This window comes from Zerene cesonia, chromosome Z (genome assembly GCF_012273895.1).
Source record: "Zerene cesonia ecotype Mississippi chromosome Z, Zerene_cesonia_1.1, whole genome shotgun sequence".
Taxonomy (NCBI): Eukaryota; Metazoa; Arthropoda; class Insecta; order Lepidoptera; family Pieridae; genus Zerene; species Zerene cesonia.
In genome coordinates, this window is record NC_052122.1 from 7,204,167 (window position 1) to 7,226,928 (window position 22,762).

Consider the following 22,762-nt stretch of genomic DNA (forward strand, 5'->3'; position numbering starts at 1 on the left):
GTATGAATCTGATGCTGATTTTCAATTACAACTTACGTAGTCCTGACAGACGGATGTGAAAACGACGTAATAATTTTATAATAATAAAACAGTGCGTATGTGTAATGTATAAAATAATACATATTCAAAATTCTATAATTTTTTTTAATGTCTTATATAATAAAATAGTAATACATACTTACATACATACTGCATTAATCTATTATATTAAATTTTAAAAAAGCTCTGAACACATTTTGTGTTGTCGGCCTTCTTGAATTTAAAATTTGATATAGTTTATGATATACAGAGTATAGAGTTTTTAATTGTATTGTTATTGAGGCACTTGTGAAAAAATGTTATATTTTATGTATCGTGGCGGCCCCCATCTTTAATCTTGCTTTCAAATGAAAAAGAAACTGTATCGAAATCGATACATCCGTTTGAAATTTACGACACCATGATCAAATAGAGATCTTTTAGCGTCATGTATAGAAAAACTCACAGACTTCCATAGTATCTAAGCGAATAAATAATAAGAATTTTCTTTCATTTTAACTTAAAATCGACGTCGGTGGCAAAACTTATTAAAACGTTTAGTAGTTTAACTTCGATTTAATGATGAAAAATCTAACTGTCAATAGTTTGATCCCGCGGTGTCACTCGCGTGGCATCTGAATAATAAATAGTTTGTATGCTTTCCCTACTATCTATCTCTGCTCCAAATTTTATACAGATGGGATCGACTGTTTTTGCGTGAAAGATGACTTTTACGAAGAAAAGTTTTATTATTTAAAAGTTTTACTTTTTAACTCTTTTGTCATCAAGTAGCTTTTATGAAATATGTCAAAGTTGAAATTTAATACTGATTTTAGTGCACTCATCGCAAAAATATATGTATATACTATGCACTTACCACCTACATGCCTGCGTAAATCGTTCTGATAAAGACGTAATTATAGATATCGCGTCAAAACAATACCAGCCTATAAAATAATGTACGACACATAATTGATTCGTGGGTATCCTTACATAGGTTTACAACCTGTTTTCTTAGTTTGTTTTAGTTTATTAATTACTAGCCGCTCGTTCCGCCTCCACCCGGGTAGAACCTTTTTAAGGATTGGTCCAAAAGATTCAAAGATACAAACCTATATAGACAAATAATATTTATGTCATAATAAGGAGAAGAAAATCACGGAATCTGGTTCAATGAAATAATTTCCGTCACTTTGGAAATAATTGTTGAACTATATTTTAAAGTATTGATTGTGACTGAGTCACAGGTTAATAAAAATGTCAGACATTAATTAACAAGTGTAAATAGAATGAGGTTGTTGATCTTCGGAATGGTTTCCTAGAACTGGACTTGTAAGATAATATTATGGCCTCTATATACAGAGCAATGGGATATCATTGGCTCGAAGCTGTGTGCTTAGAAACTATGATGCTGTAATTGTACTGAAATGTGTATCGCGGTTACTCATGTACATGACTATATATATATAACATTAACAATATGTATTATTATCTCAATAAACACGTGGTAAATCTTAATGTGATCATTTTTTTTTCTAATTATCTGTTTTAAAGAAGAAACAATAGCTTATGCTATTAGTCCAAGAGCCTAGTGTTGCCAGTTATAACTTTGTTTTAATAACATTTTGTAGAATCAACTAGTGTGTATCCATATGGGCGCAAACTGTGTACATACGAAGTTTGTCTGTCGGCCAAAGCTGATATCGCAGGAGTTATCTAAGAACATTGCTGGACTTTTCAAGGCTCTCAATAAATATTAATATTACCTAGATGTATAAAACATTTATTCATATTTGTTATTCGTAAACTTACCTTTTGGGTTCTAAACAAAAATATAACTTAAATATAAAAAATATTAATAAAAATATAAATTCTTTAACTTAAATTAAATGTGTAAAAGTTGTGTGTGTGTGGTTAAAATGAGTGTACATAGTTTGAATTCAAATGAATTCAAATCCAGCAATCGTAGAATGGAGAACGTAAATTAAGTGCGGCATTGTAACAATGATTTGTTCTTAGTTTGTAATGAGTGATGGACTACATATTGCCACCTAAGATGGCTGCAGTTGCCATAATTTATTTATGTGATCAAATTTTATAATTCATACTTGGTTGCACTAGTATATGAATGGTATGGTATGAATAAAAGATATAAGAAACTTAAAGCAAAGTAAAGGTGGCGGTCTTATCGCTACTGGGTTTCGTTCATAGTATTCTATATTAATAAAAATTAACCGTCAATTGTGTTACTAAGCGTAAAACTCGAGAAAGGTTCGACTGTTTCTTCATTTTTTTAAGGTTTTCGTTAAGATGTGATTCATGGCACACATGCAGTAATAATATTTCATTTTAATCGGTTGACAAATCCAGTCTAGTGAACCATTTCAAAATGAAAACATTACATTTTTTGTTAAAATAATATTGTTGGAAGATAATTGGACCCATGTTGCAAACGTCTCTATCAGACGATAAATAAAAAGATTTACCTTCGAACGCTCTCCAAGTTAGTAGCTGGATAAGTTTTTAAATTAATATACAAAGCAGTTTTCATAAAAGCAAAAGATACCTTTAACATGAAATAAATAACATTGTCGTTTAATTATAGCTTGCGTATAAAAATAAACATTTTCTATAATTCTGTTTTTTATTGAGTTTTATTCAAGGAATTTATTTATTGTAACTCAGTATAAAGTGGTAGTACAATATCCCATATATTCAAATGACGGAAACCTAAACAATTTACATACCCATGCGATATACATACTCATTACATCACATTTCAAACTTTAACAGCCTGGCTTTTGTTTTGTAATGCTGAAATAAAACGTACGGAGACGAAATGAGATGTTGTGCCCGAGTTGTATTCGGGAAGAGAAATTTTTGTGCATGTCAGTGACCTTTGAGTTTTTCCTCCGTTATAAAGAAAAGCAATTAGCAACCCATACGTTTGCGAAATGGATGGATTTTCTCATTGTCACGTACCATTCCACTTGGGACTTGTCGTAATATATTATTGTTTGATTAATTAATTATATTATAAGAATATTACGGTCACGGTAATGAAAATATTGTATTTTAATTTCTATACTTACAAGTAGTAGGTTCAATGATATTGTATGAAGAATATAATATGCCTAGCGATATATACGATAAATGCATCCTACGTGATCTCTGCGGACCCCTTTTGCTATTACGTCAATGGGTTAATGTTCAATTAGGTTGGTCGACATCGACAACAAGTGCACTACTGTTGCGTGCCGAGACGATTTTTATAGATCACTAACTGTTCTATAAAGCTAGGACGATGTCAAAGCGACGAATGACAGCCCACTTTACCATATAGTCCATGGATCAGTTATTTTGAAAGCTGCGTTTTTCAGCGGACACAATTTTGTTTTTGTGTCTTATTAGTAGTAGGTTGTGTATCTTAAATTTGTTTTAGTTTACTCACTTGACTTTTTAACTGGAGGATTCGAGTGTATTTTTTTTTGGTTTGTTACCTCAGAACTTTCGACCGGGTGAATTGAAATAGTCATTGTTTTTTTTGATGCCTCCAGGTGCCTTCCATATTTTCCTACTTGATATAGTTGTAAGAATTTTAAGTCGGTTTATATCTTCATTAAAAACATTTCTAATAATTTATATTCTAAATGTGTTTTGAATTCATGTATGCATTCATGTGCTCAGTTAGCCATTTAGTAACACTATTACTTGTCGTATCCATATCGTACATAACGGTCTTTGACACGTGTGGAGTAGCTTTGTGAGAATCCAGACATATGAGACAGTTAATTAAGGGCATCCTATATTCTTTTATCATCGTTTTACAACATTCTGTTTTAAGCTTCTGATCAAGTTCAGTTCAGACAAGCTTAATAAGATCGTTTAAATATAAAAATGAAAATAAACAATATTATTTATTTTTTGGTGTTGTGAATGTTGAAAAATATACATAATTTTCCATTGCATCAAACACATATTATAAATGCAAAGAAATGATGTCATATCTTTATCAGTAATACGCAATAATCTGCATCTTATCAACGATAAAAATTATTCTAACAATTATTTAATTTTTTAACTGTGTATGCTTATTTACATTAGGTACGATAACAATTATTATAAGAAAGAGATTATTTTTAAAATAACTTTTGTGACGATACATTAAACTAGATGATACTTACTCTCGTTGCATCAAGTATAGGAGCATTGTCGGTACCTATACATTATAGTTATGTATCTCGGGAGGACACAGGGCGCGACACACCTGCAGCTAAGCCTGGGGACATTGTTGCGTTGTTTTAATAATTGATATTTAAAGTTAAAGCCATACATTTATACGTTTAAATTGAATTTATAGCACGAAAAGCAACGAGAAGCGAAATATTTTACGTTCTTTATAAAGAACGAGGTATAAAAAGAAGCCGAAGTAAAAGTTTGTAATTTCATTAAAATCAACGTTGCAACATTGATTCACGTGATACGCGAGATATACTTCGATTTCAATTTCAAATAAAAAAATGGCTTAAAATAAGTGGGACGACATAATAACATGTTTTTACACATTTCTAGACGACTCTCTCGTAAAGTCTAACATGCGTCAAGTCACCATAAAAGCTTTTACGCCATTTCATATTCCTATTAATCAAAGCCACGCGTTAACGTACCTAATCTATCTGTCTGACTATCGATCACTCCATATATATTCCTTGTTTGTGTTGGATATTTAGTTCATCCGTAAAATGTCAGGTAGAATGCAAGTCCTCCCCGAGCGGATGCAAAATTCAATTATCTTCGGTGACACCGGAGAGTGGAGGCTCAATACATAGTATAATACATACGATACAACTAGGAATGGGATCGATTTTGCGCCATTTTGTGACGACATAGATGTCAAATCAAACACAACGTTTGTAATTATATTTGATGCCAGAATCAGGCTACATAATATAATCCATTGTCAATCAGTCATTGAAACACTATTAAGAGTTTTCAAGTCAATAAAATTATAGTATTTTCAAATTATGATACATGTTTTTATTTTAATATAACATCAACGATAAGTTAACAGTTTTTCCCACTCAAAAAAGATGCGTGCTAGGATTAAAATAATTAATTTCCAACTTCGGCATTCCTTAAGAATTCTGGCCAATCAAAACAAAACAATCGTGGTTCTACTTATCAATATTTTCTATGGCTTCATAGAAACGACATTAAAACAATCAGTATAGAGACTATTATCTCTTGAATGCACCTTGATTACGCATGTTTGTATTCTTAGTAGACAGTGCTGTTGACACTAGCTTGATGTGCCGTGCATCACATATTGACACGACTGCTCTAGTACCTTCACTGTAATCTATGTAACAATAGCTTGTCATTAATAATAATTAATAATCAATCACAATTGTTGATTATAATTATGAGAATGGAATACTTATTTACATTGATATAAATAAACAACGGTAGATATGCATGTCCTTCCTCCTTATAACTAATATTAACAGTAATTTTTTTTAATGTTGCATATACATGGATGCAATAATAATGGCATTGTATGTTATCGGATGACAGGTCTAACTCGATTTATTTCAACCGTAGCGTGAGCGAGCCAAACTGTAATTCGATATCAGAATTTGAATTTAAAAAAATTGGAATTAAGAAAACAAAATATACGTAGGTCTGAAGTAAGTGAATGACAGCCGGAATTCGGGGCTATATAAGATCTCATAAAATGACATTATGTATTTATTTTATAAAAATAATAATAATTATTAAAAATCTTTAAAAAATTAAATTACACAAAACAATATTATTTCGTTTTATAAAACTTATTTGTAGAAATATTAACTTCAGTCCAATGGCCTGCAATACTTCGCGGTATTTCACGTCAAAGACTAAAAAAATTTCCGAGTAAAATTTAATAATTTATTTGATGACTTTGCTGTTGTGGTTTATATAATAGAATCCCATAAAAAACAAAACTTGTAAAAAGCAAATCTCGCAAATCAGTACTTTTACTCTTAACCTAACAAAATCTTATGGTGACCATATCAATATCCATTAAAAATCTTTTGTTAAATAAATAAATTAACTTAATAAATAAATTAACTGGGCCATGAAAACGCAACGTAAATACAAGTAAAACATAAATTAGATTGTTTAGTGATTGAAATTATTTATATAGGTAGGGAGTAGATAGGTGTATGGGCGTGTAGCAACTAGCAAGTTATTTCTTGTGCTACGAAGTAGGGAGGAAGTATCTATATACAAAAATGTGTTTATTTTTTTTATACTGCCTTTCTGCTACCGTCTTTACCCGCGTGGTCAAAGGATAGACAGACCCCGGTGTTACCCCGCATACTTCCTCTTCCTATGGGATTTTTAGGATAAGAACTAGAGTCTCAATTTATTCCTGTACTTAAGAAATATCATCAAAATCGGTCCTATATTGTAATTTTTTATTGTTGTTTTGCTATTTATTGATAAAAAACGAATGCAGCAGCGTTGCCATGGTGATCTCGCTCTACAGACATTATAAACAATTTAATGTGTAAGAAGTTTTAAGTATACTTGTAAAAAAGTATACTGTTAAGCATAATTGGTCATTTAAATTTTGAACTGAATTTACTTGATTCATTTAACATTCATAAATAACTATAATGTTCGATTGACATAATTTGCTACATGGACTACAAACATTTACATTGATATGTGGACAATGATTTTTGAATAATGATAAGCATCTTACAATTATAAATTTTAAAATGTAAACAGTTATAATCGTTTTACAATTACACATTATAACATGTAAGCGAATATATTTTTAATTGTCTACGAAAGACTTGCTAATATTCTAGGTACTCAACCCACCCTCTGTACACCAGCGAATTTTGATCGTCGACCCAAGGATTCTATTATAAACGATCTTCAAAGACGCTGTGGGGTGTTCTCTGTAAGCTTGTGTTGTCGTGGCTACCTTTATAATGTTAATCTCAAGTGTGTAACATTGTGTACATGCGAAAAGACCCAGCAGTTAGGACTTTTATTATCGTATAGGAAGTGACTTTACCAAAATACAAAAATTATTCACTTGAAATTTCAAATTAGTTAGATATGTAATTGAAATAATTAGTTACGTTAATCTTTTGAAGCAGTGGTGGTACAGTGGTTATGACCTCGGACTTCAATAGGAAAAGTCGGGAATTCGAGACCATATATGGGTTGGTGATGATGAGGATGATCTTTTATTTTTTTTTAACATGGTCATATTAAGTAGCAGAAACAATTCTACTTTTATAAGCGTACGGTGCTTATCATCTAATGCATAAATACATATTAAAGTAATTATATGTTTAAAGCATCGATCTATAAATCAATTTCTGTCAAAATGTAATTTGAACAATCTGCATGTTTATCAATTATTTTTATCGATCTTTATTAATATTATAAATAAATATGTAAAGTTTTTGTTTTTGTGAGTTTGTGACATTGCAGGGAGTAATCTCTGGATATAATGAACCGATTTTTAAAAGCCACGTAATCTCGACGATAATCGAGTGTCTCGGGCATTTTGTTTTTATCCCGAGTCAAGCCGGGCAGAAGCGGGACGAGCAGCTAGTTAGTTGTATAATAATGAGACTGATATCGTGCTCTCAATACGACCAACTGTTTAGCCACCTTACAGATTTCCTCTAATGACTAATTGGACGTCGCGCGAACTAGTATTGGTTCACTACAAACCTCGTTTACGTCTGGATATATTATTTCTCGGTAAATTCAATTAACTCATATTAAGTACAAAGTTCTTCCATATATCCTCCTTATTTTCGTGAGTTTTTGCTAATGTAATTAAAACAAGGTCGCTAATACTCGTTTTATTATTTCTATGTTTTGACGATTGTGGGAATGTGTTTGTAGTTTGTAGTTTGTGTTCTGTTTATATTGTTGGTGAATATGATATTGTTTCTTCGTTTATTTTATTATGTTGTTAGGTCTACGCGTATCCTATCTGAATTATTCAATAATTTTATATGAACTGTTTTTACGTACTAACTAACATCTACAAATATATTGCTGTTCCTAAATAATTGTTTATCCATTTTATGCTGAAGTTTGTAGGGAATTGTTCTAGATATTGAAATGCATACATGTGCTGGTTTGTAGGTATAGAATGAACGTTATAAACCATGGTATGTATTAATAGTCTATATATATATAATGTGCGCCTTGTTTGCAGGGGACATCACACAAAAGGGATATGAGAAGAAGCGAACACGTCTTCTGGCACCCTACATTGCTCAACAGCAGTCTCAAGGTAAGGACTGCAAACAATCACTTCGCAATATTGCCAAATTTACATGCTGCTAACCATTTTGCCTGAACTAATCAATTTTACCTTTAATGACCCGCGAGTACTGGCTTCGCTTCAAAATTCGATTAATAGGAGCATAGTTGGTGACGTCAGGTGTCAGGCGTAAGGTCCCCAGTACTTACGAGTCCAAGGTTGCGACGAAAACGTCGCGGGGGTCAAGTGTCAATTGGTCGACGTCGATGGATGCTGGACACTCGCGAAACTAGCGAGACACTCACTCTTTGCTTGGCCCGATTTTCAAACAAGGGTCAAACGAAGGGGCCATCGTGAATCTGATTCTAGATTGTTTGAATATGGAACGCGAGTACGTCGAACTATCGTTAAAATTATCACTTTCGAAATACCTACTTCATATACATAATTTTAAAGTAATGGTTTGTGAATTTCAATCGCTCCGTTACCTAAAACTATTTTAATGAGATTGACCTCCAGTTCATGCGCGGTTCGAACAATCCGGCAATTTTAATATAATAACCTTGTCCAGTGTCTATCGAATGTTTTTATTTATTTTTATATTGTTTTTACATGTTTTTTTTTTTCAATAAACCCTTTAAGTTGTTTTTGTTATATGTAATGGTTTAGTTAGCTGGTGACCCAACACGCACCTCAACCACACTTTATCACTATGGTACCATAACGACGTAATAGCACGTAATAATAACTACACTAAATTCTTGGCACGAACAAAACCAGCTTTTGCTTGCGGTGCAACGTTGTAAACAAACAGTTAATGTAAAAAGTATACTTGGCCCGAGATGAATCGTGATAAGGTGTCGTTCATAGCGCCCGTATAGGCATGCCCAACACCTCATGTAGTCATCCCCATTTACCTCCGAATGCATGATTATATCCATCAATCATAGACATACAACACGAGACAACAGGTATCTGGCTAACTATCGTACAGCAAGCATTTCGATGAACAAAATGTAGTTGATTGTTAGTTTGTTTAACTCTTACGCTATTTAAAGAGAGTTAACTCAAAAAAGTAATAGAAAACAAACAGTAAATAATGTTGAATTATTATTCAGAGCATAATTGAACGACGAAAGGTAATAATTCCGAGCATTAAATGTAAAAAGTAAAATATTCGTTCGTGATCAGCTTAAATAAGTGACTAATATTGAAACAGTACATACGAATGCCTACAATGTTTAACTGCTGCTAGGTAAGTCACGACTTCCCTTATATTTACCTACTGTATGAACCGGGCGATGAGATGGAATTAAAAAAAAATGTTATAAGCGTAAAGTATAGGTATTAGGAATAGCTAGAGGTGTCCAACAATAAGTGAAGAACGTTGGACGTCTAAAACTCTTGATTATGATTGCTTACTTTGTGATGGAAGTTGCGATAACTCGGGTAGATTTTCTACAGTTAATTAGCAATAACTATTTGCTGTTTCACAACCGTTATAAGTAGCTAATCGATCATTGTTATTTAAACACTGAAAAAAAATAATAATGAAATTGTTCGCGTGAAGTGATAAACGTAATATTTTTATTGTGATTCGTTTAACATTTAAACAAGTCGTGGAGCGTACTTGCGGTTAACAATGAAATATTATGTATGTTTGTTACCGCTACCAGTTGCTGCGAGCTACCTTTAGATCACTCTTGCTCATCGTTTCGGAACGATACGCTCGTCAGATTTTTTAATATTGTCTATCATTACGCACTGTACAATCGCAACATTGCATGATGTTAATAACAATTTAAACATAATAGTGTTTGGTATAAAAAAATTAATAATAACGACTCGTTAAAACAGTGATAGCATAAAAAAGTGTATTAAAAGACGGACATTATGTATGATGCAACGCGGTTATAATCAATAATTTATTCTTGATTGAAATAGAGATTTTCATAACGTATAAAAATAGTCATTATATACGACTGGAGTATAGTTGTGTTTTATTCCAGTCGTCAATTTGTCTGGACCTCATGAACCCGTAGCTATCGCATACGGCTCATTCAATTGCTGTGAACATTATTATTAATTAACTCTCGAATAAGAGGGATGTTCAGAGTATTGATACTCACAACTCTGCGTGTTTATTTATCTATTTACTATATAGTCATCTATGGCTGTTAAAGTAATTGATTCAAACATTCGTTCGAAAATCGAACATTCGAAACACTTATTTGGTTTTTTGTTCTTCTCATTGTAGAAAAACAGAAAATTACCTACGCTATCAAAATTAAAATGAAATCTATTTTAATGTGCTAACCTTGAAGAGTTAGTGCTTCCAGTACAGTAGACGAACAAATCTTAAAACGCAAGCAATGAAATTAATACTCGTAAGAGCCCTTGACATGATATTACGTTATATAAATTCCAACATATAAAAGCACCGTAGATTTCTATATGAAAATACAGATGGAAAATTAATGCACTTGAGCCAAAAATAAAAGAAAACCCTAATACGAATACACGTTTAATATTCTAAAATTGCTCTGAAAAGTAAAATGTTGAGAATTATTTGAATTTTAGTTTTAATGTAATCACAATAATTGAAATGCTCTTTTTATTAAATATACTCATGATATTTATACAGAGACATTCATCGATTTGATCATGAGTTAAAATATAAAGACGTTGTAACGTTATATCGTGTCCTTTTTCCAATATATATTCTGTGTATAAGGGAGACACCGGCATGCTATTCACGGCTGGTATTGATCGCTTAGCTCTCGAAAACGGTAGGGCTTTGCCGAATATTTTTGGGCCTGCATTGCGTCACCTGATAAGCGTCCTCACCTCGGCCCTTATCAGACACGAGTTCAACGGACTCTACTAACGAAATTGAAGGTGTACAATTGGGGTATTAAAACTGTTTTTTTTTTCATTATAGCCTATAAATGCTATATATATTTTTTATATTTTAATTCAACAGCTTATAATTATATATTACCTACCGCTAATCAGTTCTTTATTTATTATGTTTGACCTTAATTTTGTAGTGATTATTATGATTTGAACGACATATCGACATTTGACCCTTAGAAGGCGCAAGAATGATTGGACGGCAGTTAGGCTTATAAGGTGTTACATATTACACAGCAGGTGGGCATCTGCCTCGCGGTCCGAGAGGCGACAGCGGCAGCAGTCGCCAGCACACAAGGAACCGTCGAACTCACCGCCGAGTGACTCACAATGAGAAGAGATACCATTCAGGTATCTACGGGAACCGTTCCGTAGGAAGTGGCCACTACACAACACGACACGTCACACACATTGATACACACGCACACGTGCACGTTTTTATTAACACGAAATCAATAGTTGTAATGTTTATTCAAATGTAAAATACATTCACTGTTATTGAACACGCTTAACATTGCATAACAGTAGTCATTTGTGGGATGAATATAAATGATTTATATTATAAACATGTTCGATTTTAATCTCGTAGTTATTATTTCAATTTATAGGTAACAGTTTGTAAGATTCCCTTAATTTATATAATCACACACAACAGCATCTTTACAAATAACTATTCCAATTAAAAACACTAAATTTTTATCTAAATCTTAAAACGTTCATAAGAATAATTTAAATATTTTAAACAACAATAAATATACCGTATAATTAGCCTTCTATGTGCCAACATAATACGGAAATTAGCAACATAACTGGGTGTCCAAAAAGTAGGCATCGGCAAATCGATTGTGTGATTACAAAACGCTCGGTGTGTTTAAAAATATTTGCTCCACGCATTCGCCTCAAGCGGTTTGCCCTTCTATAAAAAGAAACACATACATTAAAACTAGAATTAAAAGCTACAGCTCCAAGTTTTAAATTGCTGCCCATAAAAAATTAATTACTTTCACATAGAAATTCCGTGCAACTTTTACAATATTTAGAGAGACGGTAATATGAAAAAATTATTTCTTTAACATGTAAATGTGAAGTGTGCGATAAGTGAAACATTAAAATATGAATTCGACTCGTATGTCGTATTTGATAAGTTGTTGCATCTAAACGTATATATAGGTCACGCGTCGATCTAAAAGAGAACATCGTAATGTGTTCGTACTCCGTAGACATTGTTTCGTAACAATTGCGATCGTTCTAAGATACCATTTCGGCAGTCGCGTATACACCCGGGTACAGTCGTTAAAACTATCGATTTTATTAGCTTCTTGTTTGTTGTATATTTAACCGACGTTCCCAAAACGAAGGAGGTTCTCACTTCGTTACTCGATAACTTCTTTTTACCGATTCGCGTGATTAGATTGTGTTTGTATTATAGGTAATTGTTTTCATTTTGTCTTATTTTATAATCTGAAGTGGTACCTCGCCCCTAGGGACGTCGGTAACCTGTTTGATTGAAAATAATTATACGATGTCAACAAACAATCTCACTCCCAATAAATATCGTGATCATAATTAGTTACTTAACTACGAAAGTGATATAATAAAATCAAAGATTGACTCATAAGAATCGACCGACTACATACATGTAAGTGCAGAATCACAAATGAAGTATTCAGTAGCGTGTGTTGACCTCACGCAGTCATTCGTATGCTTTGTTAAATTGAAACTAGACTTAGAGCTGGTTTTATCGCATACCGCGAACAATGCAATAGATAGCACTCCTCAACGAACCTGAACTGGAAGGCCATTGTTTACCTTTTTTTATTTAATTATACAATGACGTATGAGTTTTAATAGTGTCGTTTCATTTAACCTTGGCTCAATCATATATAATTTGTACGTATTCCATGACTTTTATATACAAAAAAAAGATAATATTCACAAATACATTATCGATACGAATACAGTACAAAATACTTGGTTGTAATCTTGTTCTAATCTAGAAACTAGTTAGAAACAAAACGCCTCGTAGTTATTCTAAATTTGTTGCTGTGAGCGATTTCTCCAATAATATTATAATTGATCGTAGCTAATGGACGAGACAAACAAATGACGGGGTCGACCGCTTCTACTCACATTACAAGCTCATCACTTGTATAGTTTTTGTCCACCACATAAGTATGTCAGTGGGCCGTGGTACAAAACACCTGACAACAATTGCTGACGCAAAGTTTAAACGTAAGGAAAAACAAAGTCACAATGGATTCTGGCAGTTCGTTGAAAATTTCACACTTGAATTTCTCTTTTTTATGAGATTACCTAACAAACATTTATTGGGCTGGTCGGTAAAAAGATCAAATAATGTACTTCCAAAGAATGTTCTGAAACAAACTCAGCTGTATTGAGTTTAATTTCTTGTCAAACATTTTGTGAGATTGTTTCTTAATAATAACAATTAACGAACTATGTGTACTCGTTCCATAAGATATTTAAATTTATAAACGGCACTAATGTTTATCTTTGTTGTCTCACCAGTAATTTACATAAAATATTTATAAGCTCGCTGGTAGGATTGTTCGCTGTGTGCACATTTCGTAAATCAATAGCTACAAGACGCCTCACAATTGGCGCGGATGGGTGTTACCCAACTTTAAAGAAATCGGGGTAAAGGTTTCAATTGAGGCTGTAATAAAACTTCATACAAGGTTGAAGCATTTCTTTGTTCTATCTGTTTAATTTTACTTATTCATTGACGTAAACAATTTGCTTAAATTCTTCTAATAAGCACCCTCATAGGAGGCCCGCGTCCAACAGTGGGAATATATTTGGGGTGATGATGATGTAATTAGCAATGTAACAATATGATTTATGAAGGTTGTGAAATGAGTAATTTTGCCAATATGTAAATAGATAACGCTTTGTTTGTTTGTTTTAAAAAAGGAGTTGCGGAGGAAGCTAAATTCGACTTGATTTTGTTTTGTTTTGAGTTTGTTGTCATAACTTTTTACTGGGTGCACCGATTTTAATGATTTTTTTTATATTCCAAAGCTGTTACTTTTCATGTGATTCTATCGAAAATAGGTCAGGATCTGACTATTTAAAGCCGGTTTAAGGATTTTTTATAATAATTACAAAATGTAGTTATTAGCATATGTACAAGTTATTTGCGGTTATTATTATGTTAGCGACAGTTTTCCATCAGCGCACTAGCATTGGAAGCGGTTTCACGGCTAAAGCGATGCGGGCTTTGCTAACAGCAATTTGCTTTTAAACGTTGCGTTTAAAATTCAACCGGTCGTGTAGCCGCCATTCCCTTTTGACCTTCGCTTCCCTCTCAAGCTATTCGGATCCTCGGACCTGTAACATTTCGCAAGTTTCTATTGTTGGGACACTAATTGATATTTAAGACTGAAATTAAACAAGAAACAGTCGCAGCTCGGGTGATTAGCAGTTGAAATCGAAAGCTATAACAAAGCAAAAAGGAGTCTCAAGCGCCTTGTATTTAATGACGATGCAAATCATAGTTAGACCATGTGGGTAAATAAATTGTGAACGTGATGCATACTGCACATAGATAAACAAGTGCATACGCATGGGCCGGTAATTGCAACTGATGAATATCTCCATACCATTGGAGTGCCAGCTCTGTATCACGCCAAATATATCTCATTACGGAAGTTGTACTATGTAATTTTACATAGATGTTGCCATGTAAGAAATGTGATGGTGAAAAATGGAGCGAAGTGTAGCACGCGAAATTATTGTAGGCGATAAATACCGATTCCTGTTTGTAGAATACAACTGTTCTTCCGACTCCATTATGCGGTGCTGGGCCGAGCGCCGGCTGCCACCTTTAAATGGTTACGTATAAAAATGCGGAAGTTGCCTAATGCGACGCGTGCTCACTACACCTGTGCCTTAAATATTTAAAGTGAAAAAAAAACACATTAAACTTAGCACAAATTATGTTTCAAAAGCTTTATTCTATGGAATAGTAAAATATTTCTACCCTAATTTTCTTTGATTACTCATATAATAAAGACACATGCAATAAAGACCGACATTATCCTAAATTTAGTTTTTCGAACAAGTTGAAACATAGATGAATGGAAATTTATTAAATTAATATCTCAAAACAACAAAAAATGTGATTATATGAAAATGCAATAAATTTTTATAACTAATATATATAATCGAATTGAATATATATTACCTGCTATAGGTACATTATTTTAGCATAAACTCATTACACTGTAACAAATCACAATTTGATATTAATTACTTTATATCTGGGCATTGTGTGGCTCTATTATTATAGATATGTATACTATACACTATACGTATTGCAATTAGTTCAGTATTTATTCGCCTATTCGATTATATTGGTGAGACAAAATATTGAAATTGCCGAACAATACCTTGTGATAGTAACAGTAAGTACCTACACGCTGCATTTACAATTCATTCAGTTAATTATTCCGACACTCGCAAACAACAAAAGTGGTGGCTACTTCCAATCCGACGGTTCTCTCCAACCTTGTATGCGATTCAATCACGTAATCGTGTTGGGCTGTTTTTCAATTTAATATATTTTAGACGTTGATTTTTTTTTCTGCTTTTGTTATATTTAATCACTCTAGCATGACTATTCTTAAGTATTATAGGGCAGACGTAGAGATTTCACTTGCGGACCTTGTCCAGAAGGCGCTTATTTACGGTTCATTGATACTTTATTTGCCTTGCACAAGCGCAAATATATGAATTAATATTTTCGCTTGTTTTGAGCTTGATACACGCGACTTCATATCCTTCAATACATTGATTGTATACCATAGAGTCTCGATAGGTCGAAGCTCGCATGTATCAAGAATCAAGATCCTAGAATGACATGAAAATATTATGTAATCCAATAACGCAATGTTGTCATAAGTACGATGTAATACAATATGCTGATCCTAATAATACATACATACAGACGAAGATAGAACCTCCTCATTTTTGTTTTTGGAAATCGGTTAAAAACACGTGCGGCCCTCTTTCTGGACAAAATAAAACAGAATCAATGCTATCATAATACATAATAACGGTATTCTGGGGTAACCAATCATCGAATTGATTATCCATCAATTATTATAAGTTTGAACCTATTCCTCGTGTAATATATTTTCGTTATTATGAGCTTTCTATTGTTTATTATTAGTTAATGTAGATTAGAACACACGCTTGTAGAAAACTTTTAACATTACCTAGATTAGAGTATAGCCGTTACTGCTACGCTGCTGCTTTGATGTATTTTTGATGGATTACTTACCACTCTTAAATTAATTTTATTTTCTATTAAAATCACTACATTGTATGCTGCTTGTAATATTAAACAATTATGCTTTTAATCCGATTACAGTACTAATTGTTAAAACTTCATTCGTGGAAACTGTGGAATATTATGTTTCGCAATTAAATCCTCTTACAGGAATGCATACGTATTTTATCAAATATGTACACGATTATGAAAATTGTAATTTAACATTCGTACACTCAAAATATATTAAGGTTATTCAGCTACCGCATAATGACCTTATGTATCGCAGGTAATATATATACATATATTTAAATGTAATCATTCTATTTTATATAAATAGTAAAACGTGACTTAAAATTTTCTCTATTTGTGAATCATATGTTACGTAAATATAACATGTTTCTATGCAATAAGTTTAAAACATTCATGTTTTACTCATACTCCGGCTATTGAGCATGCTTACGATTTACACGTTCAAATATTTCCAAGGCTAGTCTGTAAATTTAAAAATAAATAACTAGAACTAACTCTCTGAGCGAATGTTTGAATAGCAACTTTGATGGAGCTGCATCACAAAGGAATAAAGAAGCGAGAGTATAGTACATTGCGAAAATCCGTGCCATTACTCCGTCAATAATGTTTTAACTGAATAGCAATTAATGTGAACATTTCTCTGCACGGTGTAGATAACATTGATTTATTTGTCGAAGACAAAGAAGTCTTTTAAATAGCCCTCATGTATGAGTCAGCGCAATAATTGTCGCAATTGCTGCAAACAATGAAGTTGGTTCTGTTATTTGAAAAGTAGCCATATTGCATTTCACGTTTAGAAATAGATACATATATGGATCCAATAGTTTTTATTTTTTTTATGATTAAGTTGTCGAATTTATTTTCATAGTTTTTGTATACAAACAATAGATATGCAAATAATTTAGTAGAAAAATTTCGATCGCTAAAATTCGTTGGTTTTTAATGAACCGCCTTTATAAATAATAGAAACATAAACTTGTAATATTTTTAAAAACATTAACACTTTGTTAAAACACCAATAATAAAATAATACAATATAAATATAACTGTACCATGGACGTGCAGTTTGGGCGTCAAATATTATTTTCACTGTAAACATTTGTTTAACAACAAAGTTAATTCAACGTGTTCCGGAGTTGTTGGCAACTCTACGTGTTGCAGAGTTGACAACGGCATGTTGAAGTGCTCGCGGTCTAGGTGCGACATCATTAAAAATAGTTGCCAGCAACATTTACTTACAATGTTGATCAACTGATGCTCAATAAATGTTCAATGTTACGTGCTTCAACGAATATAAACGTCAATCGTGGCAACTGATCTGATCCCCGTTACTTTAAGTAAACAATTGTTCTTATAAAATATCAATAGTCTTTAAAAAATATCACTATATACTACGTGACTGCAGGGAAATGACAATTCCAGTCTACCTTCCCCAAAAGGATATCAATCATTAGAAACGAAGGTTAAAGTGATTTATTGATACTTTCTGTGAATTAGTCAATAAAAATTTTTCATTTCAAATTGGGATATTAATTTAGATAATAGTTAAGGTTTAATTTTTACGCTTAAAAATACGAGCATTGGACGCCAGGAAATTAGAAGTAGAGTATATATACACCTTACATGTGCGCATAATTTTTTAGGACTTACATCTTTTCAGATGACCAAAATTCTATGACGTTTTAAATACCAAAATGCGGCTCGTACTGATGTGGTAGAAGCACATTAATAATATTATTTCTCATTTATAAACCACCAGCGTGACCTGCGGCGTCACTCCCGTGACACCCGGGTAACATGTAGCATATGTACTATCCAGACTATAATTTATCTCATTATTCATCCATTTATACTTATTATTTATTACTATTTACTTTTGCGTTTATATATTGCATATATTAGTAGGATTATTCGAAAGTATCTACGCATATTGTTCCTACATTAATTAAACCCAAATCCTATCCTATTGTATTTTGTATATGAGTTTTGAATCGAGAAGTTGTACAAAATTAATAACTGTCGTCTAAAAACGAATAATTGAGTAAAGTGGTCTCATTAACAAACCGATGTCCATATAGTATAAAATATACGATTTAACTGATTGGAGAATGTAGCCCTTATAAATGATACAGCACGCCATCTTAAATTGTTACTGAACCATTTTTCGGGAGTCAGACAAGTCGAATAGATAGATGTATAGAAATTAAACGTCGGCATTTTGTGTTGGTTCTACTGTCTGTTCAATGCCCCGCTTTGTAAGACACCCGTCGTCTAAAGTCCTTTGCTGAAACCCAAATGTCATTGACTTTCACTGTTCGCCTTTATACAAACGTTTTTAACTATGAATCGTTCGAGTATTCTATTTATTACCTTTCATATAAGTCTATAATTGATGGTGCATTTGGTTGTTCTTCACATAACAGTGTTAGAGATAATTGTGGTTATGTCAATTATGTAATACAAGTTTTCTGGTACAAGGTAGCATCCGTCAGTTATCATCACATTGAGTATTTTTTTATCAGAAGAAAAAAAATAATTATACAATGAAGGCAATATTAAAGTATATGAAATTTATATATAAAACATTTTTAAGATGAAACGTCGATGCATTAAATGAAAAGCACGAATGCAATGCAGACATAATCAATTCATCTTAATTATTTTTATAATTATGTCGAATGGCGACTCTTCTTTTTGATAAATCGAAGTTTTATTTAACGCTCTCGGTGAATAAACTTTGGCTAGACTATCGACAGTTCATACAATATCGATTGTTTCATATTTACTACTATACAAAGAGCATGAAGTTAAATACCCATAAGGATTATATTTTGTAAAATATACCTTGAGACTACTGAAAAATAGTCATTTAATTTAAAAATATATCACGTTTGAAATATATTTTTAAACTAAATGATTATAATACATATAATAATAAATCAGAAGTCAATCGTTACGCTGATTTCTGTTTTTATAATATTCATTAAAAGTTACACGTTAAAATATTTGGATATATTATACAATGGAACATTAAATTGAATTGACTTGGCTTTCGAAAGTACATCAGTAAACTTATAAGTATGTACTCGGCTTACGTGAAATGCTGAAGAACCAACAAACTAGTTTTTAAAAGACTGTAAAGTTGGTTGAGTTTTAGTTTGTGTATGATTCCAATAACTTCATTTTCATTTGAACTTTTTCAATAGTAATTGTGAAATTTAATGTAACAAGCAAACAACCGAATCAGCACTGTCAATTTATTTAAAAGAGAATTTAAGCTATTTATCGAAATCCTTAATCGTCCTTAATCACCTTAATCACATAGTCGTCTCTAATGTAGCATATGAATTAATATCCTCATGCTATTTCCACCGATAGTCACACTTTTTTACATTATTTGCCCAGACCCCAGGGAACATGCGATGTAATGTGATAACGCTCATCCGTTGTCGCAGGTAACGAGTTGGCCTCGCCTCTACTTTCATAATACTTATACTAATGGCCTCCCTTTTATTGACTTTAATTTAACTGGAACGCTTTTTGCAACGGCAATTATTAACACTCACTAAGTAGCATATGGAATTCATCGTTCATATTTAATTAATGTAATTCAGTAGTTGAATGTATTAGTCGTCGCTTTAACCGGTTCTATTATTTGCGTGCACACATTCGTACAATATACGAATGTTTGTGCTGATGCACGGTAAAGCCTATTGTAAATATCGTAGTATAGGCACTTGTGGGTTTGCGTATTCGTGCAAATGTGAATGACCGGCAATATATGAGTCTAGATTTGGGAAGCGCTGGTTCAATATCCGGCGCCGAAACTACAACCGTGAGTCCACTCCAGATAAGCCTTATTAGCTCAGACAGGGTTGACGTTACTGTAAAAACGTATTAGTAATTAATGGCCAAATTTTATTTATTGTTTGGTATAAGTTATCGAGGCGGAGGCGTTTCAGTGGTCGGACTTTACAGCGAAAAACTGAGGGTTCGAGATCGGACTGCAAAAATATAGTATTATTTTTCAATGTATCTGACATCTGCACATTATTCACATAACTAGTGCTAGAAGCGGAGCGAGGGAGCGATATAGCGAGGGAAAATATCGCGAAGAAACCGACGTATCGAAGAATTAAAAAGTTAATCATGACATCTGCCAACCGGCACTTGGTCAGCGTGGTGACTTATGATGATATACACATAAGAGTCCCGTGTCTCTCCAGTGGGACTATATAAGCTAATGGTGATGATGGTTAGTTGTTTTTAGATAATTATTTTAATTAATCTGACGTTGCGTATTGACCTTAATTGTTTTTTTTACATTGTTACATCTAAACAGAAAATACGATACGATTTACCTTCAAGTATACGATATATAATTCATACATCTTTTAACTATGTCAAAAATCTTTCCTGTTTCTTATGACATTATTTTTTTTATATAAAATATACGTAAAAATTTATAAGTTTAACGTTTTACAACACAGAATAAAGTATTAGGATATATTTATACATAAGTTTATATATTGTTTATAAAGTATTCCCTAATTTGTCCAAGAGTATTAAATTCTGCTGGAAATAAAAAAAAGAATTAAGTATCATAAAATATATCAGTCTAATAAAATGTAAGTATCAAAACATATTTGCGTTTTATTTCCATGTATAGCTTCGTCTTTTCTTGAAAAGAAAAATGCTAAATATGCGCAACCGTAATGCAAGTATAAACATTTTTTAATAATTAAAATAATTTTTCATTACTTTGCTTATACAGTATTTAATAAACGTTGAGTGCAACGCAATCTGTACTACGATAAGATCACATTAGCAGCCCACTGGATGCAGAACTAACGGCATCGCCTATCCCATCCGCAATAGATATTAATATTTTGCTTAGAAGGCCTTCGCTCCAACCGCGCCTAGAACGTACAATATTTATGGGGTAGAAATATATTTATTACGTATATTTTCAGCACCACTTAATAAAACACATTGTATTAGTTAAATTAACAGAATTTATTATCACTTTATTCTTGAGAATACGTTGAAAGTTATAATAAAATCAATTGCGATACAAAGCTATAATATGTCACTTGCTGGTGTGCAGTGTCATGACGTGACGAACCAATGCATTAGAGGTATGAAAATCTTCCTTGCACACGCCGCAGTTATAATTGGGTCCATTGTAAAAATGAATTTTCAATAAATGACGGCTCAAACTCTTTTTTGATGTGAATATTTTACGACATTGCAAACAACGCAACCCGTTGTCCGTATGCTTATATAAGACGTGGCTTTGTAGAGCTGGCAGCGAATTGAATGACCGTTGACACCAGTTGCATACTGTTGCCCCTGGCGGATGTATTGCGCTCATGTGATTGGATAGATTACGCTTACTTTTGAATGTACGGTGACACAATTCGCAAACGAAATTCGTACTTTCTGGATGCTTGTATTTGTAATGATTACGGAGAGCAATCTGCGTTGGAAAGTTTTTTCCACATTCAATACAAGATGCATCGCTTTTAGCGCATTCGTCTTCATGGCTATCTAGGATATCTTTTGTTGCAAACGTTCGATAACATGCTTTGCATCTATGATCATAGCGATGCATGTAGCGTACATGTTTCTGTAAACTCATCAACGATGAATATTTCTTGTCACATGTTGTGCACCAGACCTCGACTTGATCTTCAGGATGTTTTAGTAAGTAATGTGCTTGGAGAGTGCTCTTTGTTTTGTACGATTTTCCACATTGAGTGCACGAGTGACCATCTTCATTTAAGCATCTGTTATCACCATTCAACATGTCATGCAATACAGCTGTCGATGCCCGAAGATGTTCATCAATCATATCAGAATCCAAATGCTCTACGTCTATTTCTATATTTGCCACGTTTATATCGGTACTCATGTTTAAACTTATATAGCAATAAATGCCTACACATTTATTAAGAATGACAAATAAAAAAAACGCGTTTTTTTTTTCGAGTGTGTCACATTACTAGACAAAGAGGTTGAAATATAAAAATGGTAATTAAATGTTTTTTACAAAAAAAAATGTAATGAAACCTTTTTAGCTTCGCTGAGAACTATTTGGTAGGTTATAAATTTTTATTCTATCGGCAGTCCCTATGACTGGTAAGTTTTTTTTATACAAACTGTGCGCCTTTTTATCCGATTTTTGGATATTTTTATTTGACAAGCACTTTAGCGTT

At 32.7% G+C, this 22,762-nt stretch overlaps 1 protein-coding gene across 3 annotated transcripts in view; it reads left to right on the top strand.

Moving 5' to 3' along the window:
• The window catches only part of LOC119835388 (disco-interacting protein 2), a 56,570-nt gene that overhangs the window by 3,868 nt on the left and 29,940 nt on the right, over positions 1-22,762 (top strand). For 2 of the 3 annotated variants that reach the window (XM_038360138.1, XM_038360139.1), the window contains exon 2: positions 8,258-8,335. In XM_038360138.1, the coding sequence (XP_038216066.1) occupies positions 8,258-8,335 (78 nt within the window). Of the gene's footprint in view, positions 1-8,257; positions 8,336-11,455; positions 11,570-22,762 lie in introns of all 3 variants that reach the window. The other variant, XM_038360137.1, reaches the window with a different exon arrangement.